Source organism: Lampetra planeri, chromosome 33 (genome assembly GCF_965212315.1).
Source record: "Lampetra planeri chromosome 33, kcLamPlan1.2.h2, whole genome shotgun sequence".
Lineage (NCBI taxonomy): Eukaryota > Metazoa > Chordata > Hyperoartia > Petromyzontiformes > Petromyzontidae > Lampetra > Lampetra planeri.
In genome coordinates this window covers 5,049,572-5,077,201 of record NC_136139.1, presented here as the reverse complement: position 1 = coordinate 5,077,201, position 27,630 = coordinate 5,049,572, and the positions used below count along the sequence as shown (strand labels likewise).

At 46.8% G+C, this 27,630-nt stretch overlaps 1 protein-coding gene across 1 annotated transcript in view; it reads right to left on the bottom strand.

The window, feature by feature from the left end:
* Nucleotides 1-558: 558 nt before the first annotated feature.
* CENPE (centromere protein E) overlaps nt 559-27,630 on the bottom strand; it is a 38,084-nt gene continuing 11,012 nt past the window's right edge. The window contains exons 16-43 of the mRNA XM_078610349.1: nt 20,416-27,224; nt 19,674-19,788; nt 19,014-19,085; nt 18,258-18,398; nt 17,924-17,998; nt 16,642-16,770; nt 16,358-16,495; nt 15,542-15,719; nt 14,912-15,063; nt 14,030-14,635; nt 13,452-13,604; nt 12,706-12,858; nt 12,627-12,640; nt 12,338-12,538; nt 12,173-12,197; nt 11,680-11,940; nt 10,354-10,527; nt 9,799-10,032; nt 8,947-9,174; nt 8,222-8,458; nt 7,401-7,619; nt 6,632-6,865; nt 6,001-6,156; nt 5,078-5,193; nt 4,271-4,368; nt 3,466-3,625; nt 1,898-2,247; nt 559-1,498 (exon numbers count right to left, since the gene is read on the bottom strand). Coding sequence (XP_078466475.1) covers nt 1,398-1,498; nt 1,898-2,247; nt 3,466-3,625; nt 4,271-4,368; nt 5,078-5,193; nt 6,001-6,156; nt 6,632-6,865; nt 7,401-7,619; nt 8,222-8,458; nt 8,947-9,174; nt 9,799-10,032; nt 10,354-10,527; nt 11,680-11,940; nt 12,173-12,197; nt 12,338-12,538; nt 12,627-12,640; nt 12,706-12,858; nt 13,452-13,604; nt 14,030-14,635; nt 14,912-15,063; nt 15,542-15,719; nt 16,358-16,495; nt 16,642-16,770; nt 17,924-17,998; nt 18,258-18,398; nt 19,014-19,085; nt 19,674-19,788; nt 20,416-27,224 — 11,529 coding nt within the window. The 3' untranslated portion in view covers nt 559-1,397. The remainder of the gene's footprint in view (nt 1,499-1,897; nt 2,248-3,465; nt 3,626-4,270; nt 4,369-5,077; nt 5,194-6,000; nt 6,157-6,631; nt 6,866-7,400; nt 7,620-8,221; nt 8,459-8,946; nt 9,175-9,798; nt 10,033-10,353; nt 10,528-11,679; nt 11,941-12,172; nt 12,198-12,337; nt 12,539-12,626; nt 12,641-12,705; nt 12,859-13,451; nt 13,605-14,029; nt 14,636-14,911; nt 15,064-15,541; nt 15,720-16,357; nt 16,496-16,641; nt 16,771-17,923; nt 17,999-18,257; nt 18,399-19,013; nt 19,086-19,673; nt 19,789-20,415; nt 27,225-27,630) is intronic.

Here is a 27,630-nt window from a genome sequence, read left to right as displayed (position 1 = left end):
GTACAGTTAGAGAAATTACCCCAAGTTGCTTTCTTTGGAGATGTGGAGACACTTTCTATAATGAATAGTTTATGTACATAGCAACAACAGCGATACGGATTATATAGATTATGAACTTCTTTTGCACCGTACGTGGCAAAACACGCTAATCAGTGCAAGATGCGTTGCCAGTGGCCAGAAGAGACCATTTGGGACATGTTCTTCTGAACATCTGGAACAATGTCCATAAAAATTTACCTTTATAGCAGTGAACAACATCCTTCTCAAACAACACTGTGAAGAATATCTATTGGCCAAAATGTCACCAAGAATATCCTTAATCTTTGAATGCATTGTTACTGATGAATGCATGAAGTCTTTGTAATTTGTGCTGTGCATCACTGCCAATGAAATGACAAATAATTTGTCTTTTTGAGAAAAATATTGGTTTTGGCAGGATGAGGTGTGCATGGCTGTGTTACGTTAAACTGAGACTGCCCGTTTTATGTTGTAGTTTGCGGGAACCATGTGTTTCGTGACATGCACATCGTTTCTTACAGAATGACAAAGATGTAACATAACGAACTTTATTAAAACAAAAAAAACCATTTATATTTGGGAAAAACTGTATAAAGCAAAGCTCACCGCAGAACCCAATATCGTTCGGCAGAAGTCTTGTACAGCTGAATGTTTACAATAACCTAAAACAGACATGACGGCTCTCACCAACCCCGTGAGCAATTCCACAGTTCCACACTTACAACGGGATTGACAGACAAGCGTCAGGCAGAGGAACTCTGTAAACAGCCAAGGTATTGTGCAACTACGCAGAAATCAGATATTTAAAGATTTAAAATGTGCATGGATAGAAACAGCAACGATTAAAAAACAAAGGAAAAGGCTTTCTTCATTCATTCTGTAACCAAAACTTATTGGCTTCACTAAAACCGTAAATTTAGATTCTTACAAACTGTAAATAATTGTAGTTGGGGCAATAACGACAAATAGAATGATATGAAAGAGCCATGTTTTTGTGGCGCACTGCAAGTTATGCAACGTAAATGCCAATCTAACTCAATGTCGGTCAAATGTTGATATACACTTCTAAATGTGCATTAAAAAAGTAAGGCAATCACACAATTTATTTACATTATGATTTCCGTTCCTCCAACGCATAAACATACCAAACACTATACATTTATAGTTTTATATTACATTGCCGTGCTGTGATTATTGTACACAAGAGTATTGTTGTATACATTTATAGAGAGCCTTGTGACTAATAATTGCTCCAAAGGGGTGACATTTCTTCTGCTGCCTTTAGTTTCGTTTTTCTATGCCGTATTTAGAAAGCGCGCTTGTAAAGCAATAAAATACGTAGGACGATGCTTTTAAGACTCCAATCAGTAGTGACTCCGTTACTGCTGCTTGCACTGGTCGGCATGCGACGGCTCCTTCCAGAAGTCTTCATCATCCCTGTCAGCGGTGGAGCGTGGCGCACGTTTGTGCAGACTCAATTCTACAGGGGAAGAGAGAGGCGACGTTAAGGTCACGTTATTAAGATCAAGAGTCAACGGCGTCCAAGTGCTGCTGGAAGAATGATGGGACCCGATACGAAAGAACAAGAGCTGCACTGCCCTCTGCTGCCCAGCCTCGCAGCCACACGAAAAAAAAACATTTGTGCACGGTGTTCACCCATTAAGTCACTATCCAGAATCATTTTGCTTTCCTTCCGAGACTGAGTACTTTCCGGCCAATATGCTCATAGGCTCCCTCAATTAAATATGACTATTAATGATTAAACCGCTAACTGTCTTGTAAATATTAATTCTACAATAAACGCAGAGCATAACCCCATGCTGCTACCGCAGAAATTAAGCTGGCAGCTACGCCATGACCCCCAGCGCAGGTCACACACCGAGCCTGGAGTTGTCGAAGAACTGGACGTTGCTCGGCAGGGCGATCGGCGCTCCCGGCTCGAAGTAGTGCTTCTTCGGTTGCGGCATCATGAGGTTCTTGCGTGGGGAAAGTGGGGCCTTGTTCTCAATGCAGGCCTTCGCTCGCTTGGTCGGTGTGCAGAGGCTGCCGACTGGCGCGTCGGAGGCCGTTTTTGGTGCCGGTGGCAGTTGCGGCGACGGTGGAGCTGCCGCGATGCTCTCCACCTTCTGGAGGTCCAGCTGAGACTGCAGCAACTTCACATTCTGCCTGAGCGCCTCGCTCTCCCGCTTGTACTTGGTCGCGGAATCCTTGAGTCGCACCAGCATCGTCCTGCCGTGCGGGAATCGAGTTTCAGCGCAAGTTTCTCGTTTGCGGAAATGCCGTTACTATACGTTGCTCCCATATACCCTCGATTGCAACGCACTCTTTCCCCCTGTCCTTTAAACTAAAGTTGGGGTTATCTTATCATCCGGTAAGTGTGTGTGACAAGATTTGTACAACTGTATTGACACCGAGCATAAGTTTGGGGTGTGTCTTACTTTCCAGAGCATCTTATAATCCGGAGAACATTATGGCAGGCATGTGATGACTCACTAAAATGGATTCATAAGCTTACACTACAAGCATCGAACTGCATGTAAGAATGTTTTTCAATTCCTATACGTTATATATAATGAATGGGTTCACCCCTGCAGCTACTTGAGGTTTCCACATTCCAATTTCTGTGGAGGGGGCGATACACTGCCAGATGAAGAAGGTCTCCCTAGTTTATGTCAGTTAAGGGTGGTTTTTTTTATCATACTTTACTATGCCAATCAACGTCTTCAAGTTCAAGGTTCAAGTCATTTTTATGTGGGTTCAGTGAAGGGGGCCACCCAGGACAAGTCCAGATATAATTCACCGATGTGAGCCGCACCAGGGTATTGAGACCGGGTTGCCGGGATTTTAGCACAGCGCCCAAACTCACCTACCCTCCCACTCCACCTGACACTTTAATTACAAACTTTTAAACATATTTTAAAACACTAACATGATTGATTTGCTCATCCGAGTTCTGTGATCATAATGAAGCACGCTGTATACGGCAAACACCTGGCCAAAGACAAACACCCAATTCGGCCAAGAGGCTTGTACAAACATTCCGTGCGTGGGTTGACTAGTACATGACAAATCAAGCCTAGTCTGTGTTTGCCCGCAGCACATTCATTGCAGCAACCAAAAGGCAAATAATAATTTCATTAATTGTTAGAGAATTCTGGGTCACAATTTTATATTTGTTTTACAATGTACGTAGTATCCAGGATACTCAATACATTAGAGCACTTAGCCAGCACCACTGAGATACTGGGTTCTAATCTGAAACAAGGATTAAAAACAGCTTTCCAACGGTCAAAGTCCAGTCAATCTTATCGAAGCAATGTATACAATTTATGAAAGTAATTCTGGCACGCTCGATTTGACGCGCGTGCATCTTGGGTACAAGAATCCATTTTAAATTGAATAAACTAGCAGGTGGGTTAGTGCAGGTGACGTGGGGGGAAACCGCACCCTTCCTTGATCGACGTCATCTTCAGTTTCAGATGCTTCAGCTCATTGTTCAGCCGCGTGTTCTCATTCTGCAGGATGATGAGCGCCGTGGCTTGTATGACGCCGCTGCCACCACCGCAGGTGACGACGCCAGATGAGGCACTGTGACTCGGCTCCGAGACTGCAATGGATGCGGAGTGGACTGTTATATACACACACAAAGACCTCTCCCATATAGTCTTAACAGACTGTTTGGGGCAAGTGTTGTTAGCGAGCACCGATGAAGGCCGGCACAGCACACGAGGGGGTGGGTGGCCAGCACCACGCTCGGTCGCCTTTGTCTACCTAGTGGAATTGTTTACAAACCGCGACACCAGGTACTCATTTGAGGCCGAGTTGACCTAGAGGAGGCCCAAAATCGGTTGAGAAAATTGTAACTGGTGTTTGCCATGAGCGGGAATTGAACTCGGGTCACCGGGTTCATTGCGTAGTGAACTAACCGCTACACTACATATATATATACACACACACAAACAAACAAAACTTACATTGTAGGCACACTCAGGCTGTGCCGTGGTTTGTCAAACACTTTGTAGCGTGATATATTTATTGGGGTGCTGTGATGTTCCATTGAAAACACATGGGGGGAGCGATGTTACACCGATGTCACAACAGTGCCATTAATTGCAAGCTTGACCACAAAGTTAAAGTTCTCTCATTAATACAACTTCAAACTCGTGTCGTACAGACCGTTGCACAGCCTAGATTAGGCATCTAAGGACTGCCGTCGGCAAACACAAGTGGCACGGTTCGAGCCGGGACGTACAGGTGGAGTCCGCCTGCTGCCTCGCCGCACGCAGGTCCTCCTTCAGCCTCCTCAGTATCTGCTCCTTCGCGCTCAACGTGGTCTTCAGAGACTTGACCCTACCGCGGCAACAGGGGGAGTTGTAACAACGGTTACAGGTGCACAAACTACATTTTAAATAAATTAGACGAAAAAAAGATGGTGATGTATCATGTAATAACAATTCCCTGTATGTGTTAAGCAAAGCGTCGCCGAGTCTCAATAATTTTTTTTCAGGAGGGCCCTGCACATTGGATGTTTGAGCAATTCCATTCTTGGGAGTGCAGGAGGCAACCGATAGAGGAAATCCACGCAATCTGCGAGGTGGTTATCACTCACACTTCTGCACAGAGATGCAAGAATCCAAGGAAATCGAGTGAACACAGAAGTACCAGGGCAGAGAAAGGGCATGCCAACAGAAGTGGTTTGAAGTAGTGAATCTGGAGTACAGAGTGGACGTGGAAATGGCTCAACACAGCAATGAGTGGAGAAAGAAGACCAGGAAGGCAGACTCCACGCGAGTTAAAAAAATATAACAAGACAGCAACCTCACACCAAGGGACACCGCAAGCCTCATCCGGCCACTCTGATGTAGGACGAACGTGCTTACGGAGATCAAAGCTCCCATGGCATTAAAACCACTGCCAAATCAAGACCAGGTGTCTTCCTGCTCAAGCATGCTCAACACCACTCGAGGCTAATGAGGCAGTGGTGGAAATTCCGCATTGCAATGACAGGGACCAGTATAAACACAGGATATAATTGGTGTGAATCTTGGCCAGGACTCACTCCTTCTCGTGAGTACTCTCCAGCTTGTACTTCTCCAACTGCAGTCTCGCGATCTCATACTTGACATCTTCAGACTCCTTCCCGTCAGCATCCGGCTTATTTGGCTTCATGAGGACCTGCATAGAATTCAGCAACATCATAAGTATGCTGAAAAGATAGAAGATGCTGATGTGCGAGCTGATCAACCACATGCTTAGACACAAAACATAAATCATACCTCTACCAATCACATCTTTACATGGTAAATATAACATAGAATTCTTATCCGTGGCCCTATTACCCGTAAAAACTCATCTGCAGCCCTATATTTCCATATCCACGATTTTACCCATAATTCATAGGAATGCGTCCTCCCAGTACTCGTGTTTTTTTACGGACAAGAGGAGTTAGGTGATAAAAGACTCCTATTATCCTCAATTTTCTACCCTGTGGATAAGGGAAGTAAAAGTGCTTATAACTACACAGATAATAGGGTCTGCGATATTGGTTCCCCATATCACTGAGGATAGGAGGAGTTCTCCTGAATATGCAGATTCAAACATGGACACCAACAGACCATGATGAGATTATGTAAAGACGAAAGCAGGTTGGAGTGCTTTTTTAAACTGGCCTTAATAATGAAATGCCACCGTAACTAAGGAATAATGGCTTTAAGCAGCGTATGTTACCTGGCATGACCTAGAGGCATGGACATTATCCAATAAAATGGAACACAAGCTAAACAGCCACGGCATAGATGAAGTAAAAAGATCAGTTCGTGTGCAGCAGTTAGATGGATTGTTATCTTGCGAGACCACGAGGACTGGCGACAACTTGAGATGGCCGTCATGCAGCAGTGAATATACGTCACGAATTCTGATGACGATGATTCACTTGCACGCGGCACGTGTGGGGAACCGTCATGACCACCGTGCCCCAGTTACCTGCAGCTGCCTTTTGAGATCGCAAAGCTGCGAGTCCCTCCTGATCACACGCTGCTCAAGTTCGCTCTCGCGCAACACCATCTTCGCCACCTTCGCGCGCAACGCCACCGCTTCCTCTTTGCCGTCATTGCCGGAGGCGAGCAGCTCCTGCAGCTTCTGGAAGAGGGTGAGGGTAGGTGTCAGTGGAGGGTTCCAGCAACTCACGAGGGACAATTGGCAAGCAGGCTGAGAACCATGGCCAATTTCCAAACCTGTGTTTGGCCCCACGATTATCTGAGCACCCGTTTGGGTTCCAGGAAAGAAAATCAAAGCGGGATTTAGACCAAGAGTGTGCGGACCTTTTCCAAGCATGGGCCACATCTCCGGTTGGACAGGGGTCACGTGGAACGTTGACCACGACATTACATTAGTGAGATTGACGTCACACGTGCGAATAAAAGTTGGTGTGGCGGCCTGTTCACCGGGTTTTTTAATTGAGCATTGAAGTATTGCATTGCGATGATGCCGAATCATTACATTGAATTGCAATCCAAAATTGTTACACAACTAGCGGCCACCACACCTTGCACAACTACACAGTAGATCTGCACCCGTAACACACCACCGTGCAAGTGAGAGCACCGAAGCTCACCCTGACCTCTTCCTTCAACGTTTCCAGTTGTTGCGGGCTCTCGGATGTGTCGGCGCTCTGTTCGGCACGGGCGACCTGCAGCTGGGAGCCAAGGTGAGGAGCCTCGCTCTCCAGCACGGCGACGCGCTGCCTCAGCACGTCCGTCTGACGCTTCTCCACCGCGAGCTCGGACTGCAGGCGCTCCACCGTCTCGCCAAACGCCTTCTCGTTACTGCCCATCGTCTCCTTGTTGAACTGAGACATGGGGGATATCACACAATCGTTCGTTAATTCTTGTATTTGCCCAAAATTAGATTTATCAACAGTAAGACAATATTCATTTGAAATTATTGCAGAAAGCAGTGCATCGCTGCATGTGAGAGAATGGCCTCAGAAGACAATTTTTGCCTACACTCCATGGTGCCTTCCGTTGCCTCTTATCCAGTGTGTGGTGCTGCATCTTTCTTACATGTTATACTGTACAAGTGTTTATCACATCGAATGTCATATATGTCGCACGGACTGGACTGGGTGGTTTGCGTGTAGCCATTGGTGACCAAGCTAAACCACTCAGACTTGAGAACCAGGTTTAGTGACGGGCATCTGAAACCCAAAATCGAACTCACAACAATCAACAAATGCCAACTCTGTGTCTCAACATCGTATTAGCTCCCTGGACCGCCCGGCCACCTTAATGAGTTTGTGACAAGCAGAAAATGGCTGAAAAGCAAAATACGGGAAAGTGCAAGAGATTTCATCAGCCCCAGCGCCACACCGCACTCGGCCTGACCTTCAAAGATGCTTCCACCTCCGTGAGCTTCTTCTTCAGTTGTTGGAGCTCGCCCGAGTCGCTCGGCCCGGCTCTTCCACCTGACATGGCAGCCTGCAGCTGCGACTCGAGGAAGGCGACGCGAGCCAGCAGCTCCTTAGTCTGCTTCCTCTCCTCTTGGAGCTCCATGTCAGAATCATCGATCAGCTTCATGAAGCACTGCGACTGAAACTTCATCTCCTACAAAGAGAGAGAACACGCACGCGTTGGCTGAGTTTGCTCTCGCGCGATATTCTCTCCCGCCATCTGGGCGCGCCACGCCGCCATCGCCGTCGCCACTTCCTCCTCACCGTTATTGTTGCAGACGAGCAGCCCCTGCAGCTTCTGGAGGAAGGTGAGGGTAGGGACCAATAGAGGGTTCCAGCAAGAGGAGCAATAGCAAAGTGGGCAGGGAATGATGACCAACTTCCAAACCTGTATCTAGTGCCACGATTATCTAAGCACCCGTTTGGATTCCAGGATAGAACATCAAGTCAGAATTTAGATGAAGAGTGTGCAACGTTTTCCAATCACGGGCCACATCTCGGACCGACTTAAGTGACCACAACATCATGTTAGTGAAATTTGTTCGCAAACCCTCAGTTGGCGAGGGATTCCTGTATTGCATTGCAATGATGAATTATTAAATTGAATCGCAATCCAAAATCGTCAATTAATTGAATCTTAGGCAGGGGCGTGGGATAAATCGTTACACAACAAGCAGCCAGCACACCCTTTCACAACTACACAGTAGATCTGCACCCGTAACACACCGCCGTGCAAGTGAGAGCACCCAAGCTCACCTGGATCTCTTCCTTCAAAGTTTCCAGTTGCTGCTGCTGGCTCTCCGACGTGTCGGTGCTTTGTTCGGCATGGGCGACCTGCAGCTGGGAGCCAAGGTGAGGAGCCTCGCTCTCCAGCACGGCGACGCGCTCCCTCAGCACGTCCGCCTGACGCTTCTCCACCGCGAGCTCGGACTGCAGGCGCTCCACCGTCTCGCCATACGCCTTCTCGCTACTGCCCATCGTCTCCTTGTTGAACTGAGACACGGGCGATACCACACAATCGTTCGTTTATTCTTATATTTTCCCGAAATTAGATTTGCCAACAGAAATCAGTGCATCACAGCACATCCCAGAATGGCATCAGAAGACAACACTGCAAACTTCCAAGATGCCTGTTGCCTCTTACATGTTATTCTATATGGGTGTTCATCACGTAAAAATAAAACACATTTTTCATCCTCAAGGCCTGAATGTCATATTACCACACGGAATTGACTAGGGATTTGTGTGTAGCCATTGGCAAGTGAGTTAAAGCACTCGGACCAGGTTTAGTCATGGCCGTCGGAAACCTATAATTGAACCCACGACCTCAACAGCGTCAACTCGGTATCCCAACATCGTATTAGCTTCCTGAATCACCCGGTCACCTAAATTATGTTTTGTGAAAAGCCCGAACTGACTGAAAAGCAAAATACAGGAAAGTGCAAGAGATTTCAACAGCGCCACTCCACACTCGGCCTTACCTTCAAAGATGCTTCCACCTCCGTCAGCTTCTCCTTCAGTTGTTGGAGCTCGCCCAAGCCACTCGGTCCGGCTATTCCGCCTGCCGTGGCCGCCTGTAGCTGCGACTCGAGGGAGGCGACGCGAGCCAGAAGCTCCTTAGTCCGATTCTTCTCCTCCTTGAGCTCCATGTCAGAGTCATCGATCAGCTTCATGTAGTACTCCGACTGCGACGTCATCAAATTCAGCTCCTGCAAAGAGAGAACGCACGCGCTGCTGAAGCTCGCTCTCGTGCGATATCATCTCCTACCAGCTGGGTACGCCATGCCGCCACTTCCCCTCACCGTCATCGAGCCTTTGTACGGTCAAAGTACTCAAAAATCGCACGACTGTCAAAACTAATGACATTCTTAATGATACTCCTTGGTTCTTTCGGTAAAGTCGCGTAGATAGAAAAATGAAAGACAACACGACGTTTCGGTCAAAACAGAAGCGTCCGTCTTTAGGTGAGAAAAAATATTATCTGCTGTTGTGGCTTTATATAGGCACGGGAGGGGGGAGGGAAGGGGGGGGGAGTTTGAATGTAGGAGTTAGGCACGGGAGCTATTTCTCCTTCACACATCCATCTCTCCATCATAGAAGAGTCGTTCTTACACAAAGCATCGGCAGCACAACCTTGTGGGAGTGGATACATGTCAGCATCATTGTTTCAAGACAAGCAGACTTTGAACCGTTATGAAATCGCGTCTCATCGGCAGTCAGGCCTGCTTGAATCGATGCTGCTCAACTACCAATCCGATAGGCAAGGACCCTCCCCTGATGTTATGGGGTCCCAGTTTGATGTAAAATTATACAATAATAATCATTATTATTACCTCAACATGGTGGGCTGCTTCAGCAATGAAATTGTTGTTCTTTTCCTGGGCGAGCACCAGCTGCTGCTCGAGCTCCGCAACCTGTCGGCTCAGCACCTGCACCTCGTCCCGCAAGCCCTCGCTGCTCTGGTGCGCTGCACGGAGCTCCTCCACCACTGCCGAATGGCGCTGCTCCTCGTCCAACGCGCATATGAGATTTAATATTAGCACTCTTGTGATGCCCTGGCATACATAACGTGTGTTATATCAAGAATAAATAATTATTAACAACACAAATAAGCAATTTCTCCTTCACACATCTATCTCTCCATCATAGAAAAGTAGTTCTTCTCACACAAAGCATTGGCAGCACAACCTTGTGGGAGTGGATACATTTCAGCATCATTGTTTCAAGACAAGCAGACTTTGAACCGTTATGAAATCGCGTCTCATCGGCAGTCAGGCCTGCTTGAATCGATGCTGCTCAACTACCAATCCGATAGGCAAGGACCCTCCCCTGATGTTATGGGGTCCCAGTTTGATGTAAAATTATACAATAATAATCATTATTATTACCTCAACATGGTGGGCTGCTTCAGCAATGAAATTGTTGTTCTTTTCCTGGGCGAGCACCAGCTGCTGCTCGAGCTCCGCAACCTGTCGGCTCAGCACCTGCACCTCGTCCCGCAAGCCCTCGCTGCTCTGGTGCGCTGCACGGAGCTCCTCCACCACTGCCGAATGGCGCTGCTCCTCGTCCAACGCGCATATGAGATTTAATATTAGCACTCTTGTGATGCCCTGGCATACATAACGTGTGTTATATCAAGAATAAATAATTATTAACAACACAAATAAGCAATTTCTCCTTCACACATCTATCTCTCCATCATAGAAAAGTAGTTCTTCTCACACAAAGCATTGGCAGCACAACCTTGTGGGAGTGGATACATTTCAGCATCATTGTTTCAAGACAAGCAGACTTTGGACCGTTATGAAATCGCGTCTTATCGGCAGTCAGGCCTGCTTGAATCGATGCTGCTCAACTGCAAATCCTAAAGGCAAAGACCTTGCCCTGATGTTATGGGGTCCCAGTTTGATGTAAATAAATATATATATAAAACACCCAGGTTTGTCATTCGGTGACTCTGTCATTGTGATTAACGCGGCACGGATTGGTTGAAGTGCGTCACAAGACCGCGAGCAAGTAGCCAACCAGAGGTGCGCCCCTCACAAACATGTACGCTCCCCAGGTGATGTTGCGCCCTAATAAGGCGCTGTGGGCAGCTGATCTGCCACCACGCTCACGGGCCGACAGGGGTGGGGGCTGAGGGGAAGGACTCCCCTCAACACTTCCTAAGACCCCTTAAGATAACACCTTGCAAATAATCCTAGCAGTTCTTTCAGTGATTAATAAGTCATAGCTCTTAGAAGTTAATGTAACCATCACAACTAACGTTTAAATACATTTTCATTCATTCACATTAAAGTTACATCACGGGATCGTCAAAAAAGCTATGTAGAGTGAAAGTTTTAAGTGAAAGCCGCGTAAAGCCGCTCTTATGCGACTTATTCAAAGTCCTCAAGTACAGAAAAGCCGTTCGCGTTCTTTTTACCAGTACTCTCCAATAATACTTTTCAATAATACTTTTGACGGTAAAACACACGTGCACTACACACACACACATCTATTACATACGGACATATACACACGGTTCTCATTACATTAGTAATGTAGTTTTTTTGGTGCTTAAATCCACTGCTGGATGAAAGCCCAACGCACGCTGTGCGAGTGGATCGTAAGGATTTACTTGACCAGTATGTTGGGGGCCGCCACATGCTGTGGTTGTTGGGGGGCGCCACAGGCGCCCCCCAAGAACCTATTTATACAATAATTATTATTACCTCAACATGTTGAGCTGCTTCAGCAATGAAATTGTTGTTCTTTTCCTGGGCGAGCGCCAGCTGCTGCTCGAGCTCCACAACCTGTCGGCTCAGCACCTGCACCTCGTTCCGCAAGCTCTCGCTGCTGTGGTGCGCTGCACGGAGCTCCTCCACCAGTGCCGAATGGCGCTGCTCCTCGTCCAACGTGCGCCGCTGCTCCTGCGACAGAGAGCCCTGCAGCTGCTCCACCAGCGCCTCCCGTGAGGACAGGTCGGTAGACAGCTTCGCGCAACGGCCGTTCAGGTCCGACATGCGTGCGCTCAGGTCCTGGATTATCGCCACCCCCCCCCCACCGCCACACACATGCGCACGCGCACAGCCAACAAAGCAAGCGGTCAAACCTCGGAACCCATTAGAGGCTTCACTTATACCCCTCTGCCATTAGCACATTCGAGCTGAGCGAGCTTGGGGCCTCTCACCGTACGGGTGGTTTTCCACCGGCTATTTTCCGTACCGAGCTGGAACCAAACTGTGATATGCTGGACTCAAGACATCTGAATTTAGCTCTGGGCCAAGCAGCGCCAGGACAAATGATGCATTCAGAGCGTGTAACGTCAGAGATACGGCTTGCCTTAAGCGGAGAAAAAACAACCTGGTACTTCCGGATCCCTGGCGCGGCTAGGTTATACAGGGGAAAACTGATATGAGAGCGGTGAAAATTACCGTCAATGATCCCCAACTTGTAAGAGGAAAAGCAGAATTAAGCCGAGTTAACACATTTATAGAAGGCTGCCTGGGAATACCATGTGTTGTAGGCATGAGCTGTAAGCTGGTCAATGGATTTTTTTTATACACATCTGCACAAATTTTGAGCATTATGCTTTGTTAGGTGTGGTATTTCACTCAAGTCTTGGACGAGGGCATACCAAAAACGATCGAGAGTTAAACCGTATTATTGAAATCCTTGCAGGGTATGATTAAACTGCATCAGGTGACGGTGTTCCCAAGATAATCCTGAATTGCATCACAATTCATCACGGATCCCACCTGTTCAGACACCTGTGCCTCTGTCAGCTGTTTCTGCAGCCACACAACCTCGGTGGACTTCTCCTGAAGGGCCTTCTCCATGTCCTTGTGCTGCATCTCTGAGGCCTTCATCTTCTCCTGCAGCTCAAACAGCTCCCCTTGAATTTGCATGGCCTAAAAAAAAATACATGCACACACGATGATATGAACATAAGTCGAATGTCACTCAGCGCCACGGCTCTACTATGGAGGCAATGCCTTTCATTCTAACAATGTGGAGGATCTGATTATCTCTCACATGTCAATCATTAAATGGTATTTGGCCCGACATGCCAAGAAATAGTTTTAGGACTCCGAGGCTTTTCTGGATAAATAAATGGCACTATTATTACGTCCTATAGAATGGCTATTCTCAAGAAGACGCCGCCTATAATATACGTTTTTCTGTATAAGGCCAGTGTGATAATGAATGTGAATTTTTGTTCTTCTTACTTGTTCTTGTGCACAATGCAGCATGACCAAATAATATATTGCTCTTAAAAGCCCTGCTTGGTAAAATAAACCACAACAGGTGATAGTGGCAAAGGGAAACCACCTAATCTATTTTTCCCTAGCTATGGCCCTCCTATTGTGTGTTGATACAAAGTGTGTTGGGGTTCGGGGGGGGGCAGGGCGAGGATATTGAGCCGTGGTCCTGCCCTTTGGCCGAAAACTTACAAGAGAGATTATTGACGACACTAATAATGCTGCACCACCATGGACGCTACCTGTGCAGATGATTGTGCTTCCATCAGCCGTTTCTGCATCCTCACAACTTCGGTGGACTTCTCCTGAAGAGCCTTCTCCATGTCCTTCTGCTTCATCTGTGAGGCTTTCAGCTTTGCCTGCAGCTCCAACAGCTCCGCTTGAATTTGGATGGCCTGAACACACACAAGCAATGCGATGAGAAAATCCGTTCAATTAAATGGGACGCCATGAGCCAAGACCGTTCTTCAGACAGTCCTGGCCTCGATGTCTGGCCGATTCTTAAATCATTATTTTGTGCGCCTCGGAGAAAACCGTGTTGGCACGATTAAAAACAAACTGTGCACACACGAGACTAATCATGTAGCTCTACATTGATTCATATTGATTCTTAATGCACCGATTCTTACACTCAAATCATGTGTGCAAAAATCCACCACGTTTGATTCATGTGTGAACAGGATTTGTGAGGAACACAATCACAGGCTGACATACAAAAACAGCCGGCCCAACAGCAGAACACGCGTTTCTTTAAACTGATACACCTGGTGGAAAGGCTACAGGCCGCCGTGCCACCATAAAATAAAGTGCTGGTCCTTACGCTGTCGACATTGTCCTGGAGATCGCTCTGTATCTCATCCCTCTCCACGGTCACCCGCTCGAGGCTCAGCTGCACGGTCGCCTTCTCCTCGGCCAATATGCCGAGCTGTTCATTCAACACTGCCACCTCCCGCGAGAGCCGGCCGTGTTCCTCTCGCGCGCCCGCCTCCTGGCTGAGCAGCGCACTTTCCAGCAAGCCCTTCTCCGCTAGCAGACTTTCCCTCTCTGCAACCAGCGTGTCCACCCTGGCCGACAGTTCGTCCCTTTGCAGGGTTAAACAGCGCACCCTTTCTTCCATGTCCGATAGCTGCTCTGTCACCACGCTCAAGGCGCCAGTGGCATCCCGGTGCTCGACGCTGCTCGCCAGAGACGATTGGGAGAGCTCGGCTTTCTTGCAAGCCAATTCCTCGGCAAGGCAAAGCTCTTGCTGCAGAGCGAGCTCCTTCTCCGTGGCGACGTTCTCCTTCTCCAATGCCAGCTCCTCATCATCTCGAGCCAATGCCCTTCGCTGTAGGTTGACCTTCTCCCGCGCCGCCATCTCCAGGTTTGCCGCCAGCTGGTCCCTTTCGGCCGTCGCGAGGCTGAGTTTCTCTTTCAGCTCGGAAGTCTGCAGAGAGCGACGGTCATGAATTGAGATGAAGCCAAGTAACCAGCTACTTATCAATGCCAATCGTGAAAAGCCAACGAAGAATGAAAAGCAGACCTGGCAAAGCACCAGACGTACGAGTGTTAGGGTCAATGGGGGGCTGGTACTAGTGGCTAACGAAAACATTTTATAGGGCTACACCACGTGCCCAATTGGTGGGAAGCTTGCAGTAGCTGTGCTACGATATACTCATACCCGCCATGGGGGTGTGCAATGTTTTATGTGGGCTTGTGTCACCTCTTGCATCAAGGCGGCGAGTTCACGAGCAGTGTTGTCGGCTTTGTCGGGGTGGGAGGCCTCTGTTTGCATTTGGTCCCTCTCCATCATCGATTGCAGGCGAGCCTTCACCTCCTGCAGCTGCTTCTCCAGCTCATAGCGCGTCTGAAGATCTGGTAGGGGGTAACATATAAATGGGAGAATGACACCACATTATGGGATGGAGGGGAGAGTACCTTGGTAACACTGGGTCCCCCACACCTGAACGATCAGTTGCACAACCAAATTCCTCTCAAAATTGTACAACTTCATCATCGCCTGCAACTGCTTTATCCACATATGAATGAGGCGTTCGGTGGCGAGGAAATTAAAGAGGGAATTTAAGACTGTAACAACCAATCAGAGTTGCGCAAATGTGCATGTTGTGATCAAATACATCGCTGTAAATTGATAAATGGATCGCTTGAAGGTAGGGTCCCCGTCTCTCCTGTAAGCAACCCGCTGTGCAACTGGTTGCCGACACACCCACAAATAAACCGAGATGTGGGCTTTGGATTAAGGACCCGGAAAAGTTTCCTCCCCCCACCACTGCAACTACTCGACTGAAGGTGGCAGACAAAAAAAATCCATTCTGGCGTTGCCGTGTGTCACCTTTGGGCACTTTGCCGTCGAGGAGCTGCGAGAGGCGGGTGTGGTCGGTATAGATGCTGTGCAGCTCACGCTGCAGGTCCATCTCCATGCTGCGGTAGCGCATCTTCTCCTGCTCGAGCGATGAGCGGCAGCCCTCCGCCTCCCTCGTCAGAGCCTGCAGTCTCACCTGGATGTCCGCCTGCGAGAAAGTTAGACGATTTGGAGTCACGACGACGATGATGTTTTAAGGAAACTCGGCAGTGATCTCTGTAGTCAGATGTAATATTCAGTGTACATTAATTTTCGTGTTTTTATTGGAGCGGTTTATTATTCAATTAAATATTTAACATACAAAACAATAGCTTACTTGTAGCTATGTACTGTAGCTAGACTGCATCCCAGGCTGTTTTTTTACATTCCATGCCACTGCCAATTGGTCCAATGTTATTCATAACATTTATCAATTTTCTTTGGGCCATGGAACGTGCTGGAGATAAAGTTAAGGGTAGGCACTAAATGCTCACCTCTGCAATCATACTTCCTCCGCCCTCTACCCATAAACCTCACTCTCTTTTCTGCACTCGAGCGAGTTGCAGCGAAGGCTAGAGCCAACCTTTAAGCGTTAACAGTTTTACATTGTATTGACACATCTAGAGCATCAGACAAGCAAGAAACGGCATGTCTATCTTTTCTTCGCCTTTTCAGTGTGTTTGGTTTCATCATGGCAGCGTAACCATGTCGCGCAAGTCACGCATGTCGCTCCCACACAATACAAGGCTAATCATTGGAGGGATGAATCATTGCATGCGTGGGTAAATTGTGCGTCCAGCTCTCTACCATCTGCTCCTTGAGGCCGAGGTTTTCCGTGCGGAGTATGGCGGCCTGCTTGGTGCTGTCCTTTGTCACAGTTTCCGCGTCCTCCAGCGACTTCCGCAGCGTCTTCACGTGCTCCCGAAGCTCCTGCGCATCCGAACCCTGAAAGAGAAGGACACGAAGAGAGAGAGCAAGGTTGACACAACTTTAAGATCAAGCAAGCCAGCGCCATCACAATGGCGCATGCCCGGGGGGGGGGGGGTGGGGCACTAGCCGAAGAAGATGATGAAACAAAGAGAATGACTTACCTTTGGCATGTCGTTCTCCCACCGCTGCTGCTTGGACATCGCTTCAGTCATTTGGAACATCTCTTCCTCCAGCTTACGCATCTCCTCCTCCTTGCAGCTCAGCTCATGCAACGTCCTCTTCAGGTCAGCCTGTGCAAGAGGGAGGATACACACTGTGGTGCCAAACTGCTCCGGTATGCCAGCGCTGCACTCCGGCATTCCTTCGACTGGTGCTTCTTGAGCAGTAGATACACTCTACAACTTCAGTGCAGTTAATTGCCTACGACAAGATTGTATATCTTGGACTGCACTGAAATTCCAGTGTATTGATGCTTTTAGACCAACAAAAACATAGGCCGATGACCCAGCAGGTCTCCAAATAACATGGGAGTTCTTGACTCATGCCAGTAATTGAGGAGCAAAAAGAGGGGGAAGTTTGCATTAAATTCTCATAAAAATATAAAGAAGCAAATCCAATGATTAACGTAATTACTCGCAATCCGTCCTTTCAAGTGTCATGGCTAAAATGTCTGCAGTTCGATACAACCCAGGTGTCGCAATTTTTTTTGGCTTTATTATTATTTTAACATGATGATTGTTTACCCAGGAAAGCCTCACTGAGCCACAAGACTCTTTCAGGAGAGAGGGTCCTGCCAAGTTTTTGCAGTAGGAGGCAATGTTGCTATATGCAAATCCTAATTTGCACGTAATCTTTAAGTTTTGAGATGTTTAGCAAATATCAGTTTTAAGGCGTCGTTTTTAGCTGTGGGAGAAAACTGGAAAACCTTGAGGAAAACCCATGCAGAAAAGGGGAAGAACATACAAACTATACCCTTTGGTTCTTTCGGTAAAGTCACGTAGGTGAAAATAAAAGTAATTATACAAATAAAATTGTATTAAAATAACTAAATTAAATCACGACGTTTCAGAAGCAACACAAGCCTCCATCATCAGGTAGGACAGCCACAGCAAGAAATAATTTGCTGCAGTTGCTTCCGAAACGTCTCGATTTCATTTAGTTATTTTCATTTTATTTTATGACTATTATTTTCACCTATGCGACTTTACCGAAAAAACCAAAGAGTATGGATCCTTGCAGTCACGAAAACTTCAAATCTAGAACATACAAACTCCACATAAAAGGGTGCACGAATCGGAAATCGTTCACAGGGCCTTCGTCTTGCTGTGAGGCCCGAGTGTGACCATTGTGCCACCCTGGGTTTAAAGTACGAGACCCCTGCAGCACAAGCTGGATGCATACAACACTGTGGTGTCGGCTCTTTACTGCGAAAGGTGCCCATACCTCCAGCTCCTGGTTGTATTCCTCCCCTTGCTGAACAAGTTTCTTGAGCTGCTCTAATTCATGCATCATCTGCGCCTGCAGAAAAATAATCCATTTTATGAAACGTTCACAAAATAGAGTCATGTGTGAGAACCATACATTGATATCCGAAGAACCTACATATAGACTACGTGACAATGGAATCAAGTCGTGCCCACAATTTGAAGACCTCCCAAATTTCATGCTTATAAAAGTAATGAAATGGAAGTTTATTTGAACTATGTTAACAATTCAGGAAAATTATTGAGGAACATAATCTTCGTCACTGCCATTGCGTTCACCGCAAATGCCTTACCTCCTGCTCAGTCTTCTTCTCCAGATTTTCAAACTCTTGAAGTTCCTGCAGGTCCTGAAGCTCAACCTTCTTGGTTCTCAGGTCCTCTTGGAGCTTCTCGACAAAATTAACTCTATCCTCAAGCTGTGCCTCCAGCTCTTTCTGCCACGCATCGTAGCGAACAAAAAAACACACGCGGAGCTCCAAATGCGATACCAAAAAACGCCGCTCGTTTGTTAAGAGCCGAGGTCTCTGTGCTGAACATGAGCGCTGTGTGTAACCAGATGAGAACCCATCAAGACTTCGAAGTTAGTTTTTTAAGTGACACCTTGGGTCGACAAGTGTCATAAAAACAAAAGTTCCATCACGTGGGGCAAGGTTCATTAACTGGCAGCACACAGGCCAGATGTGACTTGCCAAAGGGTCTTTAAAATGGCTCTCTGAGCTTTGGCGCACCGAGATATACGGCTCAGGCAGACAAAGGGATACAGCTTCGTGAGATGAAAGCAAGATTCACAAGCTTTAGAGATGCGAGAGCTCTTGACAAGAAATTAAGATTTGTGAGATCAAAGTGATAATAAAAAACAAAGAAGCAAGACATATAGATGAATGGTGACATGTACAGGCATTCTTACATCACGATGTCACTTGACACAGTCATTGTGCACGACATATGACATAATGAGGCTTACCGGCAAGTGCTCATTTTATTATATGGCCCTATGGAAATTATAGTTTAAGATCCCTGACACAAGAGTAAATATAAGCAATGGTTACCTTCTCCAGCAGCAGACTCTCACACAGCTGGATGCTCTCCAGCAGCTGATTCTCCAAGTGCTGCTCCTGGTTCTGCCAGCAAAAAGATAAAGGCAGGTGTTCCCTTTTGTCAGATAGTTTGCAAAAACAATTACTATCCCTGATTAGGACGGTTGGCTACGTACAGTGCGAAAGAAGTTGAAGATACATACGACAATGGGGGGAAATGGCCAGGACGATTTGTTTTAGCTGTTTTGTGAAGGTATGAACATGGCCATTGTTTAAATAGTTTTACACAAATAACCCACCAAAGTCGGCAAATGTTTCTCTTTCCCAAAGTAATGAGGGAGTATAACACCACTCACGCATAGTACCATAGTTTATTTACGTCGTCGCTTTGGGCCCACACCGTGTCCTTATCAAACAGATTATAAAAATTGCCGACAATATAACCTTCAAAATAAATTGCTGTCATGCTATATGTGACCTACAGTTAACAAGTGTCACCTCCAGTTAATTGATTATGCGGCCTAACTATATGAAGTATGTTGTTATGCAATTGGTTCACATAAATGATGCAGCTCAAGGGGGTCCCCACTGCTGACACATCCCACAAGACTCCTCATCAACGTAATCGACTCATCATCGCAGCTCTAGAGTGCTGCAAGGACCAGGACCTACCAAGTGCTTGTGACTGCTCCGTCTCCGCTCGTTCTGCACCTGGACAAATTCCCCCTTCAGCTCCTCGAGCGAGCGCCGCAGCTCATCCCTTTCAGCGTCACGCTCCTCCATTCGGCTGCGCAATACAAAACGACACAACAAATGATGGGACACGTATAAACGGAGAAACATTTGGCATGTAACGATGCAACAATTAAAGTAAATTCTAATGCTTATGGTAAATAGATTGAATCGCGCGGGAGAAATTCAATTATCTACGATTCGTAGATGTTCCCTTAAACCCTACAGCTGCCACATTCTACACAGAGCGCCATGTCAACAAATTAATATATTCTTGGATCAAATTGTGAATCGTCACAATTCATTGAATCACGAAAGCAAAAAATATTTACTTGATTAGGTGGAAAACACGTCTTGGAATTGATGAGCGGGTTTAATGCGAGTAAATATAAAGCCAATAAGCATGTGCAAATGTTCAAACCCTACAGCGCATTCGAATTCAATTGGTTTGACAAACCATTATATACAAAATACATGTTAAAGAAACCTTAATTCAACAGTGCAGTTGAATGAAGGGCTTGTTTGACTATCATTTATCACACTGTTAAGTGTGGGTTGCTGTACATTGGTAGTCCATCATTGAATACATTGCTTTTTCTACCTGCGATGATTGATATTGCAAAAAAAGTAAATTAACATCCCGAGTTGGCAGCTGAACCTTAAATACCTCAAATGGACTCACCTGCTCACGACCGACGCATCGTGGGAGCCAACGTCTCCGTCGCACACCAACAGCTGCTCGTCCTCGAGCAGTGGAATATTGCTGCCAAGTTCCACCATGTCCCCACTGGATCTTTCTATTCCACTGTCGCGCATGGAGTCGCGCGAGTATACGCGTCCTGCCTCGGCTGACGGCAGGCTCTTCCCCACGAATGGATCCTCTTCCTCCTCCCTGGCATCATCTGTGGTATCGCCACAGCCCAGCAGTGCCTGCATGCGTGCCCTTTTGCCCTCCAGGGTGCTGAGTGCCGATCTCATCTGCTCGAGTTCCAGCGTAACGTGCGACTGCACTTCCAGCTGGGTATTAGCAGACTCCAGGCAGCTCTGCAAGCGCGCGGACTCCACCACTGCCATCTCCAGCTTTGATCGGAGCGAAGATGTCTCTTCGGAGGCAAAGGACAACTGCTCACACTGAGATTTGGCAAAATCCAGATGGGATTTCAGCTCTTCCCGTTCAGTCTGTAGTGCCTCCAGTGCAGCCTTTAGAGATACAATTTCATCAGAAGTGGTGGATAAGAGATCATTCTGAGTTTGAAGGGAGTCAATGAGAGCTTGTAGCTCAAGGTTACGGTCCTTCATTGCTGACATTTCCTTGTTACGAGAGTGCTCCTGTTGTAGATTCTCATTTTGGATAACTTGAAGTTTAATTTTCAGATCAGCAAGTTCATCAGAAGCTGCCGAGAGCTGTTCACACTGTCGCCGAAGCAAATCGAACTGCAATTCTATCTGCTCCTTCTCATCTTGCAGCGCTTGTAGTTGAAGCTTTAGGGTTGTCAATTCATCTGTGGCAGAGGACCACTGATCTTGCTGTGTTTTAGCAGAATCTAATTGCACTTGAAGGTCAGCTTTTTCACCTTCAACTAGCTCTAGTCTTTCTTTCAGTGCAGAAAATTCTTCAGCAGTTTTTGCCAATTCATCACCAAGTTCCTGAGAATGTGTTGAAGAGTTTAGTTGTGTTTGGAACAGTTCCTTTTCCTCCTCTAGCACCCGAACCCTGGTCTTCAGATCAGCATCCTCAATTTCGATAACCTGAAGTTTAGTCTTCAGATCAGCAAGTTCATCAGAAGCTGCCGAGAGCTGTTCACACTGTCGCCGAAGCAAATCGAACTGCAATTCTATCTGCTCCTTCTCATCTTGCAGCGCTTGTAGTTGAAGCTTTAGGGTTGTCAATTCATCTGTGGCAGAGGACCACTGATCTTGCTGTGTTTTAGCAGAATCTAATTGCACTTGAAGGTCAGCTTTTTCACCTTCAACTAGCTCTAGTCTTTCTTTCAGTGCAGAAAATTCTTCAGCAGTTTTTGCCAATTCATCACTAAGTTCCTGAGAATGTGTTGAAGAGTTTAGTTGTGTTTGGAACAGTTCCTTTTCCTCCTCTAGCACCCGAACCCTGGTCTTCAGATCAGCATCCTCAATTTCGATAACCTGAAGTTTAGTCTTCAGATCAGCAAGTTCATCAGAAGCTGCCGAGAGCTGTTCACACTGTCGCCGAAGCAAATCGAACTGCAATTCCAACTGCTCCTTCTCATCTTGCAGCGCTTGTAGTTGAAGCTTTAGGGTTGCCAATTCATCTGTGGCAAAGGACCACTGCTCTTGCTGTGTTTTAGCAGAATCTAATTGCACTTGAAGGTCAGCTTTTTCACCTTCAACTAGCTCTAGTCTTTCTTTCAGTGCAGAAAATTCTTCAGAAGTTTTTGCCAATTCATCACCAAGTTCCTGAGAATGTGTTGAAGAGTTTAGTTGTGTTTGGAACAGTTCCTTTTCCTCCTCTAGCACCCGAAGCCTGGTCTTCAGATCATCATTCTCAATTTCGATAACCTGAAGTTTAGTCGTCAGATCAGCAATTTCAGAGGCTGCCGAGAGCTGCTCGCACTGCAGTCCAAGTGACTCAAACTGCAATTCTAACTGCTCCTTCTCATCTTGCAGCGCTTGTAGTTTAAGCTTTAGGGTTGCCAATTCATCTGTGGCAGAGGACCACTGCTCTTGCTGTGTTTTAGCAGAATCTAATTGCACTTGAAGGTCAGCTTTTTCACTTTCAACTAGCTCTAGTCTTTCTTTCAGTGCAGAAAATTCTTCAGCAGTTTTTGCCAATTCATCACTAAGTTCCTGAGAATGTGTTGAAGAGTTTAGTTGTGTTTGGAACAGTTCCTTTTCCTCCTCTAGCACCCGAACCCTGGTCTTCAGATCAGCATCCTCAATTTCGATAACCTGAAGTTTAGTCTTCAGATCAGCAAGTTCATCAGAAGCTGCCGAGAGCTGTTCACACTGTCGCCGAAGCAAATCGAACTGCAATTCCAACTGCTCCTTCTCATCTTGCAGCGCTTGTAGTTGAAGCTTTAGGGTTGCCAATTCATCTGTGGCAAAGGACCACTGCTCTTGCTGTGTTTTAGCAGAATCTAATTGCACTTGAAGGTCAGCTTTTTCACCTTCAACTAGCTCTAGTCTTTCTTTCAGTGCAGAAAATTCTTCAGAAGTTTTTGCCAATTCATCACCAAGTTCCTGAGAATGTGTTGAAGAGTTTAGTTGTGTTTGGAACAGTTCCTTTTCCTCCTCTAGCACCCGAAGCCTGGTCTTCAGATCATCATTCTCAATTTCGATAACCTGAAGTTTAGTCGTCAGATCAGCAATTTCAGAGGCTGCCGAGAGCTGCTCGCACTGCAGTCCAAGTGACTCAAACTGCAATTCTAACTGCTCCTTCTCATCTTGCAGCGCTTGTAGTTTAAGCTTTAGGGTTGCCAATTCATCTGTGGCAGAGGACCACTGCTCTTGCTGTGTTTTAGCAGAATCTAATTGCACTTGAAGGTCAGCTTTTTCACTTTCAACTAGCTCTAGTCTTTCTTTCAGTGCAGAAATTTCTTCAGCAGTTTTTGCCAATTCATCACCGAGTTCCTGAGAATGTGTTGAAGAGTTCAGATGTGTTTGGAGAAGTTCCTCTTTCGCCTCCAACATTTGAAGCCTGGTCTTCAGATCAGAATTCTCGATTTTGATAACCTGAAGTTTAGTCTTCAGATCAGCAAGTTCATCAGAGGTTGCCGAGAGCTGTTCACACTGCAGACGAAGCGAATCAGACCAGGATTCTAACCGCTTCTTCTCATCTTGCAGTTCCTGAAAATTGTGCTTCAGGGTTGACATTTCATCAGCCCACTCATCTTGCTGTGCTTTAGCAGAATTTAACTGCAATTCACGCCTTTCAAGTTCCATAAGCTCTGTTTCTGTCAATGCAGGAATTTTATCAACATTCTCTGAGGATTTATCATCAAGTGCTTGAGAATGTGTTGAGTTCAGTTGTGTTTGAAGCAGTTCCTTTTCCTCCTCTAGTACCCCAAGCCTGGTCTTCAGATCACGAATTTCATCGGGGGCTGAAGAAAGCTGTTCACACTGCAATTGAAGAGAATATAATTGAGATTGCATCTGCTCCCTTTCACCTTGTAGCTCTTGAAGTTTAACCTTTAGGAAAACCACTTCATGCGAAGAAGCGGACAGCTGGTCACGTTTCACTCCATCAGAGTTTTCACATGACTGCACCATCACATTCTCTTCTACAAATTTGTGAAGCCTGCTCTTGAGATCGGCCACTTCATTAGATCTACCAGACAGATGCTGACACTGCACATCAGAGGACTCCATCTGCGACCGCAACACTTCATTTTGATCCTGCAGCTCTTGAAGTTTGACCTTCAGAGATATCATCTCTGTTTCAGCAGACAGCTCCTCACCCCTTTTCCCGTCAGAGTCAACCAGTATCTGCAGCACTCTCTTTTCATGTTCGAGCACATTAATCTTTTCCTCCAGCATGGAAGCCTCCTGAGCACCCTTCAAATAACGGTCACCTTTTTCTTTAGCAAGAGAGTCAATTTGCAACTGCAGAGACTCCTTTTCATCTTCTGTCATTGCAAACCGAACCTTCAGATCAGCGAGCTCATCCGAAATACTAGACAGCCGCTCGCAGCGCAGCACAGCATCCTCAAATTGGGACTGCAAAGCCTCCTTCTCTTCCTGAAGCAGCTGTAGTTCGCTATTGAGGGCAGTGATGTTAGAGGCAGTGGAGAGTTCATCACTCTGGGTTTGTAAAGAATCAACTCGCACTTGCAGCTCTTGTTTTTCAATTTGGATTGACGAAAGTTTTTCGTTCAGCAACAAAATGGTCTCCATTGCCGTTGAAAGTTTGTCATCAAGCACATTTGCAGAATTGACATGGTCGCGTAATTGGGCATTCTCAAGGTCCACTTCCTGAAGTTTGGCTTGGACAGAGAGAAGGGTAATGGACATCTCCTCATTCCGCAATCTGGCAGATTCTAACTCTGACTCCACCACTCGCATTCTTCCAGCATTGTCATCGGCAGCATTTGTGAGTGCTTCGCATTCTGCCTGGACATGCTCTATTTGCGCTTGCAAGTAGGCCTTCTCCTCGTCCCGTGTCCTCAGTTTGTCTTCCAGATTGACATCTGCTTCATTGGATACCTCCACATGATCGCTCTCAGCAGCATGGGCCAGGAGAGCTTCCAGTTTTTTCCGCAGAGACTCATTTTCCTCCTCCATCGTATTCATCCTGTTACTCTCACTGCTACTCAATTTATACTGATTCACAGACTCCTCATTCAGCGCATCCAAGATCATCTGCAGGTTCTCAATCTCTTTTTCTGCAGATTCGAGCTGCTGCTGAATCGTTATGGCCTCATCTGAGATGGACCCGAGCTCTCTCGTCTTTGCGTTTAGTGCGACCTCCAGTCGACATTTCTCCTCCTCCAGTATGGGCACCCTGGCTAGCAGCTCAGCCACGCTGTCACTCATTTCCTCCTTTAGCTTCTCAGGAGCAGGCGGTATCAGTGCAAGCAAAGACTTGTTTTCCTCCTCCAAACTGGCAAGCTTTCCACGCAGGCTCTCCAGTTCCACTTCCGCCAAATTCTCCGGTATTATGCTGCAAGTGTCGGCCGCCTGCTGCGGGTTGAGGAGCCTGTAATCGCACTCATCGAACGACAGCTCCATATTAGCAATCAATCTCGATGACCTGCGTGTCGACCGGCGCCCTTCGGCCCTTTTCCGAGAACCTTGGCTGACCGGCTCTTGGGCAGGCCTGGACATTAAAGTTGTCCCTTGGGTATCCATTTTTAGTTCATAGTTTTCTTTGGTTAATTTTTCAACGCTGTCCTTGAGGCGTGACACTTGTTGTTGAGCTTCATCAACAGAGTGCTGGAGTGTAGTAATCGTTTCAGAGTAACCCTTGCTTTCCTCCACAAGGCGACTGTTATCGTCATCAAACTCTCTCACTTGCTGCTGAAGAACATCAATTTCAGTCACCAACGTTTTATTATTGCATATCTCTCTCTCGTATTCAAGTGACATCTTCACAACCTTATCCTGAAGGTCTTGGTTCTCACTTTCCACTTTCGTCTGCAAGGATCTATTCTCTTCCAAAACACCAGCAAGGGTGTCCAACTCATTAGATTTTTCCCTTAGTTTGCTCTGCAGCATTTCGCACTTCGTCTCCAGAGAACTCAGCCTAGCCACTGCGTCAGATGCTTCCATTTCAGGATGGGAGTCACCAGCTTGCTCTTTTGATTCACGAGCAATCTGCAGCTCCTCTCCCAGCTGTTCCATTTCTTTCCTAAGGGAAGCCAATTGCAATTCCAGTTGTATTTTCTCATCCATTGAAGATGACGCCCACTGGTCAAGCTCTTCACTCTTCTGCTCGAGTAGGCTTTTCAGACGCTCCAATTCGGCTTTGGCTGCATCACTGCTCAACTGCAAAGTGTATATTTCCTCAGCAGAGACCTTCGCAGACTGCTCCACTTTCTGTAGGTTCAGCTCTTTTAATGCCAATTCAGTAGCAAGGTCCTGGTTGATTATTTTCATTTCCATCACTTGGTCTTTGAAGCCAGTCAGCCTTTCTTCCAGTAGCTGCACAGCGGTGGGTCCATCTTCATCATGCTGGGCGTTCCCATCCTCATTCTCTCGTAGCTTCATCCGCAGGGAGGAGAGTTCCTCTTCGAGAGATTTCAAAGAGGTGTTTGCATCATCAAGGCCTCTATTCTTAGCATGAAGCTCGTCGTTAAGTTCCGAGTTCTGCTCCTCCATCGCCGACAGCCTGGACTGACAGTCAAGCAGCCGAGATGATGCTTCTGCACATTCTGCCTGCACCTTCTCCACGTCCTTGCCCATCATCTCCCATTCCAGTTTCAAGCAGGCGTTCTCCTCTGCTAGAAGAACATTAGCAGGGCTGTCCTTTGGAGCCTCACATGAAGAGTCCAGCGCCTCTTTGCCTTCAGGTGAACGATTTTCCATTAGCTCTCGGAGCTTGGAATTTTCAGTTTTCAGATGTGACAGGCCACTCTGCAGATTTGAAATCTCCTCCATGTACTGCGCGATGTTTTCCGCCTCCATCGCAGCATCCCTAAGTCTGCTGTTCTCCTTTTCACATGCAGAAACTCTCCCCTTCAAGGCTGAAATCTGCTCCTCGTAATCCTGCACATTCAGCTGTAAAGCAAGGGGGGCGGCATTTGGATCGTTCTCGTCTTTTGTTGAATTAAAGTGTTGCCCGCTTGCGCCGTTTGAAGCGACCAAGTGGTCTGACGGAGCTCCAGCCGTTTCCAGCGGAGAGTCATGCGCGCCGGTTTCTACGCGCTGCCTCTCTGCCTCCATTTCCTTCAGCTTCGCCTCGAGGGTGGCAAGTTCCTGGCGTAGCTCGTCCCTGTCATCAAGGATGGCCATGAATTGTCCGTTCTTCTCCGCCTCCTTCAGGCGAGCATCCTGCAGCTCCTCCTCCAGCTCGCTCACCTGGACCGGGGACCACACAGCAGTAAGGTCAACAGAAAGCACCATCTGGTCATACATGCGACTCCATGTGATACTTGTTATTCCCTGTTTTTCAACGAGTTTTTTTTTTCATAACATTATTTCAACAATGCTGTCAGCATCATATCATGACATAAAACAAATTCCATTTGAAACTCTGTAGATGGCTGCTCATCACCAACTGGCCTAGAAAGATGACACCACATAACTAATCCTGAAAGGACTTCATTAGACCTATTAATGCCCTATCAATCACGACAAATATTATTTGTTGAACAAAGTAATGTTTTAGGTCTCGGAGCTGGAAAAGTTAAATTTTGTAAAAAACAAATGTTTTCAATAAATTCTACTTTTCAACTAAGACCTAACATTCAATAATTCCAAAAGC